The following is an 11,298-nucleotide window of genomic DNA, read 5'->3' on the forward strand; positions in this document are numbered from 1 at the left end:
GTGCAAGCGGGTGGTGGACACGCAGGGTCCAGGCCATGTGGCAGGGGAAGACGGGCAGCCCCGACCCACCCAGAATCTGCGCCAGGTTGTCTCCAAGCGGCCACGTTATCTTCGTAGCATCACAGCTGGTTTCTTTGAGCAGGGCCTCCACGCCAGATCTGAGCTGGCCCAGCAACTTGCTGCTCTCCTTGTATTTCTTTTCATACATGTTGGCTTCCTTGGTGGTTTCCATTATTTTTGCCTATCAACAAAGGTTTTGACAGGTGTCACCCCAGCCCCCTGCTCTTCCCCCACACCCCAGTGCTGGCCACTTCCAGGCTGGGCACTGGAGACATCCCACCCCATGCTCCCGTCCCTGCAGGGGAAAGGCTCTGCGTAGGGGAGCCCAAGCTCCCCGTGCCGCGCACGAGGCCGCAGGCGCTGGAGAGCCAGGGCTGGCAGGAGCCCTGCAGGCACCCTCTCACCATGCACTGGGAGACAGGGCTGCCAAAGCCAATGCAGGGCCCTTTTCTGCCCACGCCTGTCCAGCCCTTGACCAGAGCAGCGTTCATAGGACCAGACTCCCTGGCACACGTGGCAGGGCCGCGCTGCCCTTGCAGAGGGAAGGCCCGGCCGCCATACCTCCACTTCCTCCAGGCTCTCTTCCGCAGGCTCCTTGTCCACGATGAGGGCTGCAATCCTGCTCTGTGTAAACACAAGCACGAGAGAGGGGTATGGGCTGAGTGCCCACCAGATGTGCCTGACAGAGGCTGGGGACCATCCCTCTGCCCTGGCAGCAGGGACGTCCCACTTGACCCCCCCCCGGGGACCACTGTCACCAGGCCAGGGGGGCAGCTGATGACCTCACAACGGGCAGCCTTTCTCCCTCCAGCCAGCCCCACACATGGCCGAGGCACCTCTTGCCTTTCCTGGATCCTGCAGTCGTTTTGCTGGGTACACGGTGGCAGTATTGAGACCTTTTCAGATCCGAGAACGCCGCCTTCTGGCTCTGGGAGTTCTCTTTTAGCTGCCCCTTTGCATTCCCCTAATCCCGCCCCTGTGGCAGGCTCTGAGCTGGGCTCTTGTGTGATTCCGGACACGTGGGAGAGGAAAAGCCCCAGCCCAGCAGCACCAGCTGAGAAAGGGGAGACGTGAAGGGCCTGGAACAGACCTGCTGGTCGTTGATCCTCTGCTGCATCTTCGCCATCTCCTTGTTGACCTCGATGGCGTAGCTGAAGCAGGAGAACTCCTTCTGATTCTCTGCGACAAAGCTGTCTATCAGCCGGTCGATGTCGCCGTTCTCCGCCTGCTCCAGCAGCTGCTGGTAAACTGGCATCAGGCTCTCGAAGCTCTCTGCTTCTGCTTGCCTCTGCCTGATGCGCTTGGCTGCCTTCAAGGCTGAGGGAGAGAGGGAGCGTCTGGGCTGCGCGTGTCCCCACGGCTGCCCTTGGCAGAGCCTTCCTTCACTCAGAAATTAAGCAAGGAGCTCACAGCCTGCATGGGAATGGGGCAAACACAGTGGCATCCCTCCCCAGCAGGATCAAAGGGGCCACGGCTGCACATGGAGGCGGGTCCCTGCTTCCCCATCCCTCCCTCTCCCCCAAGGGCACCCCAAGACGCAGGGGTTCAGGTGGCCTCCCTTGCTTATCCCTGTTTGTCTGTTTATTCTGTAGGGCAAAGGGTGGCTGAAGGAGCCTGCAGGCAGAGGAGACGTCCTGCCTTTGGGGTGCAGCGCTATAAGCCACCCCTTGCCAACCCTGCGCAGCCCTGGTTTGGGGTCCCCGTTGCACGGCATTTCTCTCATTTGCTACCTTTGTTCTTTTGGGCCTTTTCCTTCAACTCCGAGAGATCTCGCAGTTTGGTGTCCATGAAAGTTTTCATTTCGATCTGCGCCGTGCCAAGGACACGCTTCTGCCTTTCGTGCAGGGCAGCGTCTTTCCTCTGCTTTTCAGTCTCCTCTCTAGTTCTGTTCAGAGTCTCCATCCTGCACGCAGAAAGCAGCAGGTTACACCACGCGTAGTTAGAACGATTTCTCTTCCTGGCCGTCTCCGTGCCTGACCCAGCCAAGCCCCCGTGATGCTGTGCACATTGCCCAGCTCTCATCGCGATGCGGCTGTGTCAGCCCAAGGCCAGCAGCAAGCTGACAGAGCTCTTGGTGGGGTTTTGTACTTGGACACAGCACCCAGCTCCGGCAGCCCGGCTCACTTGGACCAGAGCTGGCTGGCCTCTGCTCCGCATCTGCTGCGTCCCCCTCTGTGGGCTCAGGTGGGACTCAGCGGACAGAGACTGCTCCGCGAGGCAGCTCACCCCATCCCGAGAAACCTCTGGGGCGGGTGGAGTAAATCACCCTGGAGGTACCGGTCTCCCTGCACTGACCAGACACCCAGCCCTCAGCACCCAGCCCTCGGCACCCAGCTCTAGACAAGAGCGGAGAATCCTCTCTCTCAAGTTGCCAGCGATCTCTCTTGTCATCGCTACTCGACGCCGCCATTGCCCACCGGTGCCAAGTTTACCGCAGAGCGTTCGCAAGGCCACGTACCACTCCTCGTAGGCTTCTGTGGATTGCTGAAGAGCGCTGTTCATCCTCCTGCGTTGCTTCTCCAGCTTCCTGTGGAGCTTAAAGAAGATGTTGTTCAAAGCAGCTTTCTGTATTTGGAGGCTTTCAATCTCTTCATGCAGCTGCTTGTTTCTGCTCACAGCGGTGTGGAAACGGACAGTGACCTGGGGAGAGAGAAGCAAGGGGTCTGAAGCTGCTGCGGGACTGGGGGGCTCAGGTCTCTGCAGAAAGACCTCGACCAGGGCTGAGACAAACACGGGCCAAGGGATGTGAAGCTGGCCCTGCAGTATCCTCCTCCCTAAGGCTGGAGAGGCAACAGTAGGCCAGGCCGAGACCCGGAGCTGGCATTGTCCAAGGCAAGGTGGCCTCAGGCAGCTCGGCCGTGTCACTAAACAGGCGCAGGCCTTCAGGCTTCTTGGCAAGGCACAAGTGCTGCATTTGGGTCGCCAAGCTCGAAGGAGCCTTGGAGGGGTTCTGGGAGCAACCAGGCCAGGGGAACAAGCCAGGGCCTTTACGCAGCTTGTGGCAACCAAACGCATTTGCACCGTTACCCTTTGTCCTGACCAAAAGGCATGTTGCACACAGGCCCCAGTGCAGCCCCGCACACGGCCGCCAAAGGCCTGCCAAAGGTTTGCTTACGTTGTATAGAGACGTCTCCAGCGTCTCGGCCTGCTTTGGCAGCCGCTCGCTCCTCTTCACGTCCTTCACCTTTGCTGCTCTCCGCTTTTGACTCGCAATCTCTTGTTCCAGCTCTAATATCTGCGCACACAGAGGAAAAAAACCAAAGAAAGTATAATCTCCAGCCCTACGTTCTGGACTCTTGTCAGGCTGTCCTCAGGAGAAGTGAAGAGACATCTCTCGGGTGTCGCTGCTCCTCGATTTGCCACATCTCAGGCAGCACAGCTAAATGTTGCATTTTCAGAAGAACGACAAAAGTCAAGGGAAAAGCAGTGGGATGTTGCGTGACCCCAGGCAGGTGTGTGCCATCCAAGAGGAGCTGCAGAGAGCTGTGGGACAGCAAGGCTGAGAGTTGCGCCGTACTTTTCTGGCCAGCGATGCTGACTTGAATGGGAGCCTGGCTCTGTCCCTTAGTCAGTGGCACGTGTCTTTTGCCAGGAGGCAGCATTCTGTTCCGAGGCCTGAAGGAGATGCATTCTGCATCGAGGGGTTTCAGCCACGGGTCTCCCTCTGTGACTCTGCTCTGCTCTACCGTGCTCGGCCAGGGAATGGTTCAGATGCGTTACCTGCTTCTCCAGGGCAGCTAAGAGGGCTTTTCTCTCTCCAATCAGAGAGTCGTGCTTGGATTTGGACTGCAAAAGGCGGTGGAGCTCCGTACGATTCCTCTCATCCAGCATCACGTTCCTCCGGGACGTGATCTGGCTCAGCGTTGATAACACCTCCTTCTGTTCTTGAGCCAGCGACTCTATTTCTTGCCTGTAAAAACAAAACAACAAATAACATGGAGCACATCCCACCTGCAACGCCGGAGCAGGTCCTTGCCCCTCCCCACCTCAGCACCAGGGTCCCCACATCTCTGCCTGGAGGAACTTTCCGGGCACAACGCAGCCGAGCCAAGCTGCACTTACTCCTGGGCCTGCAGCTGACGCCTCGTCTTGGCACCATAGGACCTGTTCTTCTCCCCAGCTCTCCGAAACTGCACCTGCAGTCTCCTGAACTCGCCTTCAGCCAGCTTGTCCTGCTCCTTCTCCGGGAAGGCTGAAAGCTTCTGCCTCAAAGAGAGCGCGCCCTGCTGACACAGAGAGGGAGAGCTCAGTCACTTGAGCAAACCCCACCAGCAGTGGTAGACAGCGGAGCTGGGCACGGGGCAGTGGGTTAATGGCATCGCCACCTCCAGCTCTTCGTCACCACCTTCAGCTCTTCACTGGCACCGAAGATATTCAGTACCCTCCCAAACACTGAGCCACACAAATCAACTCCATGAGCGCTTCTGATCCACTTCAGAGCAAAGGCGGCCAGGCGCTGTGCTCTTGGGTAACCCCCCGCCATGCTAGCACCACTTTCCAGGGCAAGGAGGCGTCAAGACCAGCCAACACCAGGGCAGCTGAGCTGCAGCTAGCACCTCGCATCCAGAACAGGGTGCAGACCTCCAGCAGCGCGGAGGGCAGGTGACGGCACGTTGTCACCACTTTTATCACCCAGCGTGACTGCCGGGACCACGTCAGTCAGAATCAAACCCGCCCCTACTGGGGACATGACATGAAGGAACCCCGCTGACTTTGCCCAGGAGCGGAGCAGGAGCGCTCGCATCCCCAGCTGTGCGAAGGTGACTTGTAGCTGAGAAGTCACTGCCTTACAGGTGAGCACTGCAGCTCTGGCAGTTGCATCCACCACTACCCCCCTGACCTCAGCTGACCCCTGTTGCCCAACCCTGCCTCCCCCAACACCCAGGTCTCACGCCACGGCCTCATCCCCGGCACAGGAGGGCAGGCAGAACGAGCCCCGCCGCAACCCAACGCCTTGCTGGCAAAAGAGAGCCTGGCTCCCCACCGCCTGTCCGGCTCACCCCACCGCGCCACTGATTTCTGCAGGTGAGATCCCCACGGCAGATCCCCCAGAGCGCCTGTCCAGAAATTCAGCTTGGGATCGTGCTTCAGTTTTTACCTTTGAGTCGCTCATTGCTTCCAGCTGTCTCCACCGGTCGCTCTGCAGACAGTTCGGGAAGGGGACGAGGAAGCCTCCGCAGGGCCAGGCCTGCTTTCCAAGGAGAGAAATGAAACCCGGCTAAGGGGGCGGTTGTGGCCCCCGCTTGTCCCTCAGCGCCCGCTCGAGCGTTTGGCACATGAGGAAACCATCACAGGTGGCTGCGCGGTGAATAAAAACAGAGCATTTGTAGTGATGGCATCGCAAAACACGCTCCTCTTGCCGAGTTCAGAAGCAGGGGCAGAACAGATGGCTTGAGCTGTTCCACCCCGTTCGCTACCTGGGTTTTCGTAGAAAGGTCCCCCCGTGCCGACGGCCAGAGCCCCTGCGGAGCACGAGTCGGGGATGTCGCCTGGATTCAGCCCCGGTCTCGCTGCAGCCAGGGAGGGCACTGGGGCCGACCCCGCAGCCCTCACCCCCAAAGAGGGTCGTGTCCCCCCCCAGGCCCGCTGCAGCCCCCTGGTCTTCCCCGTCCCCCCCGACGCTGCTCACCCCACCGCAGGGTGCTGCGGTTCCGCTCCAGCCAGGGGTCGGGACCACGGCGGCAGTGGGGTTTTGCCAAAGATCAGCCCCTGTTTCCAGTGGCAAGCGCAGGAGAGGCGAGAGCCCGGCAGGGAGCTGCTGTCCGGTCGCTGTCCTGTCCTGCACTGCCCCGGGCTCTGTGGAACACGCACTGACCCTGATGTCACCACTGTGTCGTCACAATGGGGTGGGGGCGGGTTGTCCGTGGGGACCGTTGCCAAGGAGGATCTAGCGACTACAGGGTGGCCAGGGTGGACTAAAAGGGGACTCTCTTCATCCAAGCAATGCTCAACTGGCTGATGGAGGGGGCCAGTCTGATCCTGCCCCCCGAGACCCTGCATCCCTGCAGATCCCTCTGCAACAAAAGGAAATCCTGAAAAACAACCAAGCGACCCCTTCATCTCAAATGTCGTTCTTCTTCTTCCTGCTGGTAACATTAGCAAAAAAACCCAACCAACCCAGAACGCAATAGTTTGAACCCATCCTGGTGCTCAGCAAAGTATGAATTTAACAAGTTTATCCTTCACACGCGCGGCTGATGGACCAGGATGGGTTGGGGATATTTCTCCCAAATCCTGCCAAAACAAATCCCACATGGAACTAAAGAGTTAACCCACGGCAGGGAGGATGTTTGTCTCCTTATGGGATTTAGTAGCCCCTTCACCTCCCCAGGTTGGTAGAGCAGGTAGGTGTTTGAGATGTCAAGCCAGCCATCAGGAAGTGGCTGTTTGTGCTCGGCTGATGTTTGAGAGTCAGCGAAACCACCTGAAAGAGGAGGCAGCCACCTCGCAATCTGACGATGCATCCTCGACTAGCCGGTGGACTGGCACAAATGATCCATAAAGCAGGGCAGGAGATTGAGATTAGACATTAGGAAGAAGTTCTTCACTACAAGGGCGGTGAGGCACCGGCACAGGTTGCCCAGGGAAGCTGTGGCTGCCCCCTCCCTGGCAGTGCTCAAGGCCAGGCTGGATGGGGCTGGGAGCGACCTGGTCTGGTGGAATGTGGGAGGATATTTATGAAATAAGGGACATGTGAACAATCCAGCCTTTCCAGAGAACCTGAGCTGGGACGTACCGGAACTGCTGAAAGCATGAACAACTTGCGGTGCAGGGGGCATGAACATCTTACAGGTGCAGGAGAAGAGACAGCCGCCATTAATGACGCAGTTTTAATTTCTCGAAGAAGATGGGTGTGAACATTTGTGAACGTGACTTGAACGTGACTCGCAATGTGGCCAATCAGGTAGGACTATGGGCTGTTATTTGCGATGAAGCCAATCAGTATTTATTGGGTGTGGTCGAGGGTTATAAATTGCACTGGAAACACGGAAATAAAGGTTCACTTGTTAGATCACATTGATCGTGTCAGTGTCCTCACGCAGCTCCCGCAGGTGGAAGGTGTCCCTACCCATGGCAGGGGGTTGGAACGAGATGGTCGTCGCCGAGGGGAGCTGCCCGCAGCCGGCCGAGCCCGCACCGGAGCGGCAGATGTCAGCGCACAGCGGCTTTTCCTGAGGGAAGGAGATGCCAGGGCCGCGGAGCGGCTCGCCTGGAGCCGGCAGCTCTCGTGGGAGACGCGGGCGAGACCTGGCCGTTGCCAGAACATCGCCGCCCTCCCTGACGCCTGGAAAAAGCGGCCTGGGGAGCGCTGCGACCAGAGTGTGCCGCGGCAGCCCCAGCAGCTGGTGGTGTGGGCAGCTGTGGTGGCAACCCGGGCAAGACCTGTTGGATGCAATGTGGCGAGCCAGGCAGAGGTCGCAGGTAAACCTGCAGGTGTCCAGGTCACAGGCTGCAGGGAATGCCACAGCCTCTCGCTGGCGGCGGGGGGCAGCCACGAGTACGGCCGGGTGCGGTGGGAGCGGGTAGACGATCTGCTCGGCCGAGTGGCCCAGCTGCACGACGAGGCTGCGAGGTTACAAGTGAAATGAAAAGGCTTCGGAGCATTAGGGAGGCTGAAGTGGAGACAGGCCGGTGGAACCAGGCTCTGCCCTCCCTACAACAGAAAGGGGGGCACCCACCAGAGCGCACCCAGGAAACAGGGGCCCCTGTATCCTGCCCCTGTCAGGGGGAAGACAGAAGCCTAAATGAAAGAAGTGAGCGGAGGCAAGTTGCCTGCAAGCGCCCTCCTTGCCTGCCTCACCTCCCCGGGTGCCTCTGAGAAAGAGATATGAGGCCCTGCTGGAAGACGGCCAGTCCAATGAGGGGGTGAATGCTCGAGAGCCTATGCCGGAGGTCTCACCACAGTCAGACAGGCCTTCCAGCCGTCTAGCAACCTCCTCCACAAGGAAGAAGAGAAGAGTTCGAGTTGTTGGAGACTCACTCCTAAAGGGAACAGAGGGCCCAGTATGTGGGTTCGGCCCTCACCATAGGGAAGTCTGTAGTCTTCCTGGAGCCCGAATTAGGGATATCGCTAGGAAACTCCCCAACCTCGTGCGGTCATCAGACTACAACCCGCTACTGATCTTCCAGGCAGGAGGGGAGGAAGCTGCATCCCGTAGCCCGAGGGGAATGAAGAGAGACTTCGGGGCCTTGGGACAATTATTGAAAGAGTCTGGCGCGCAAGTTAATTTCTCTTCCCTCCTTCCAGTTGCGGGTGATGACACGGGAAGCAATAGCAGGATCCACGCTGTAAATACCTGGCTCCAGGACTGGGGCTACAGGCCGGGCTCTTGTGTGTTCTTTGATAATGGCTGGTTTTAGAAAACACCAGACCTGATGCTAATACGTGGGAAGGGCTTATCTTGTAGAGGGAAAAGGGTTCTAGGGCAACAATTAGCAGGGCTCGTAGCTAGAGCTTTAAAGTAGATTCGAAGGGGGATGGGGTTGTAGCTGGGTTTGCACCGGTGGGGCACTGTTCTAGTATTAGTGAGGACCGGAAGGCCTGCCATCCCCCTCGGGTGCAGTCGGCGTGCTCAGCTCGCTCCCTGAGATGCCTGTATGCCAGTGCACGCCGCACGGGGAATAAACAGGAGGAGTCAGGAATCCGTGTCCGGTCAAGGGGTTACGATCTGGTGACAATTACAGAGACATGGTGGGACTGCTCACGTGACTGGAATGCGGTCATGGATGGCCGCGTCCTTTTCGGGAAAGACAGGCCAACAAGGCGAGGAGGTGGAGGTGGCGTTGCTCTTTCCATGAGGGAGCAGCTAGAACGTAGGGAGTTCTGTCCAGGGGTGGATGAGGAGCGGGTTGAGAGTTTGTGGGTGAGAATCAAGGGGCAGGCTAGCATGGGAGATACTGCCGTGGGTGTCTAGTACCGGCCACCCGATCAGGATGAGGAAGTTGATGAGGCCTTCTACAGGCAGCGGACAGCAGCCTGGCATTCACAGGCCCTGGTACTCGTGGGGGATTTTAATTACCCAGATATTTGCTGGGAGACCTACACAGCTAGCCATTCACAGTCCAGGAGGTTCCTCCAGTGCATCGATGAGAACTTCTTGATGCAAATGGTGGATGAGCCAACTAGGAGAGGAGCACTGCTAGAGCAGATCTTATAACAATCTTATCTCACTAGCAAGCAGGGTCTGGTTGAAGCGGTGAAGGTTGAGGGCAGCCCTTGGCTGCAGCCATCATGAGATGGCGGAGTTCAGGATCTTGTGCGGTAGGAAGAGAACACCAAGCAAGATCACAACCTTGGCCTTCAGCAGGGCCAACTTTGGCCTTTTCAAGCAATTGCTAGGGGAAATCCCATGGGGCAGGGTACTAGAAGGTAAAGGGGCCCAAGAGAGTCGGTTTCTATTCAAGGACCACTTTTTCCAGGCTCCAGATCGGAGCATGCCAGTGGGTAGGAAATCAAGAAAGGGAGGCAGGAGACCCACGTGGTTGAACAGGAAACTGATGGGCAAACTCAAGTGGAAGAAGAGAGTCTATAGATCTTGGAAGCAGGGGATGGCCACTTGGGAGGACTATAAGACTGTTGTCAGAGGATGTAGGGAGGCAACTAGGAAAGCTAAGGCCTCCTTGGAGTTAAGCCTTGCAAGGGAGGTCAAGGACAGCAGAAAGGGCTTCTTCAAATACATTGCAGACAAAACTAATGCTAGAGGCAATGTAGGCCCACTGCTGAATGAGGCGGGTGCCCTGGTGACAGAGGATACAGGGAAGGTGGAGCTACTGAACGCCTTCTTTGCCTCTGTCTATGCTGCTGGAGACTGTCCTCAGGAGCTCCAGAGCCCTGAGGCCCCAGAGGAAGTCAGGATAAAGAAGGAGATTGCCTTGATTGATGAGGACTGGGTTAGGGATCAATTAAGCAAGCTGGACATACACAAATGCATGGGCCCTGCTGGGATGCACACGCGGGTGCTGAGGGAGCTGGCACAAGTCATTGCTAGACCACTCTCCATTATCTTTGGTTAGTCGTGGGGAACAGGAGAGGTGCCTGAGGGCTGGAGGAAAGCAAATGTCAGTCCAGTCTTCAAAAAGGGCAAGAAGGAGGACCCGGGTAACTACAGACTGGTCAGCCTCACCTCCATCCCTGGAAAAGTGATGGAACAACTTACCCTCAGTGCTGCCTGTAGGCATATCAAGGATAAGAGAGTCGTTAGGAGCAGTCAACATGGCTTTACCAATGGAAGTCTGATAGCCTTTTATGAAGACATAACCAGGTGGATGGATAGATGATGGTAGTGCAGTGGATGTGGTTTATCTTGATTTCGGTAAAGCACTTGACACTGTCTCCCACAGCATCCTCGCAGCAGAACTGAGGAAGTGTGGTCTGGATGACCGGGTAGTGAGGTGGCTTGTTTAATTGGTTGAAGGAAAGAAGTCAGAGAGCTGTGGTGAATGGGACAGAGTCTAGTTGGAGGCCTGGATCTGGTGGAGTCCCTCAGGGGTGGGTGCTGGGACCAGGACTCTTCGATATATTCGTCAATGACCTGGATGAGGGAACAGAGCACCCTGTCAGGAGGTTTGCTGCTGACACCAAACTGGGAGGAGTGGCTGACACCCCAGGAGGCTGTGCTGCCGTTCAGAAAGACCTGGACAGGCTGGAGAGCTGGGCGGGGAGACATTTAATGAACTACAACAAGGGCAAGTGCAGGGTCTCGCAGCTGGGAAAGAACAACCCCATGTCCCAGTAGAGGTTGGGGACTGAGCTGGTGGAGAATAGCGTAGCGGAAAGGGGCCTGGGGGGCCTGGTGGGCAGCAGGATGACCATGAGCCAGCAATGTGTCCTGGTGGCCAAGAAGGCCAATGGCATCCCGGGGGGTATGAGAAGGGGTGCGGTCAGTAGGTCGAGAGAGGTTCTCCTCCCCCTTCTCCTCTGCCCCGCTGAGAGCCCATCTGGAATAGCGTGTCCAGTTCTGGGCCCCTCAGTTCCAGAAGGACAGGGAACTGCTGGAAAGAGTCCAGCGCAGAGCCACAAAGGTGATGAAGGGGGTGGAACGTCTCCCTTCTGATGAAAGGCTGAGGGAGCTGGGTCTCTTGAGCTTGGAGAAGAGGAGACTGAGGGGTGACCTCATGGATGTTCATAAATACGTAAAGGGCGAGTGTCAGGAGGGTGGAGCCGGGCTCTTCTCGGTGACGTCCAATGACAGGACAAGGGGCAACAAGTGCAAGCTGGAGCACAGAAGATTCCACGTG

General features: G+C 57.6%; 1 protein-coding gene across 1 annotated transcript; it reads right to left on the reverse strand.

Moving 5' to 3' along the window:
* Positions 1–1,024: 1,024 nt before the first annotated feature.
* Positions 1,025–4,543, reverse strand: LOC147414320 (uncharacterized). The gene is made up of 7 exons (XM_086473996.1): positions 4,406–4,543; positions 4,123–4,310; positions 3,781–3,970; positions 2,753–3,295; positions 2,519–2,700; positions 1,791–1,963; positions 1,025–1,377 (listed from the first exon to the last, which is right to left on the reverse strand). Exons 1-7 carry the CDS (start codon positions 4,541–4,543, stop codon positions 1,025–1,027), a joined length of 1,767 nt encoding a protein of 588 aa, XP_086330122.1.
* Between the last annotated feature and the right edge of the window lie 6,755 nt (positions 4,544–11,298).

Source organism: Leptosomus discolor, chromosome 16 (assembly GCF_034619465.1).
Source record: "Leptosomus discolor isolate bLepDis1 chromosome 16, bLepDis1.hap2, whole genome shotgun sequence".
Classification (NCBI taxonomy): Eukaryota; Metazoa; Chordata; class Aves; order Leptosomiformes; family Leptosomidae; genus Leptosomus; species Leptosomus discolor.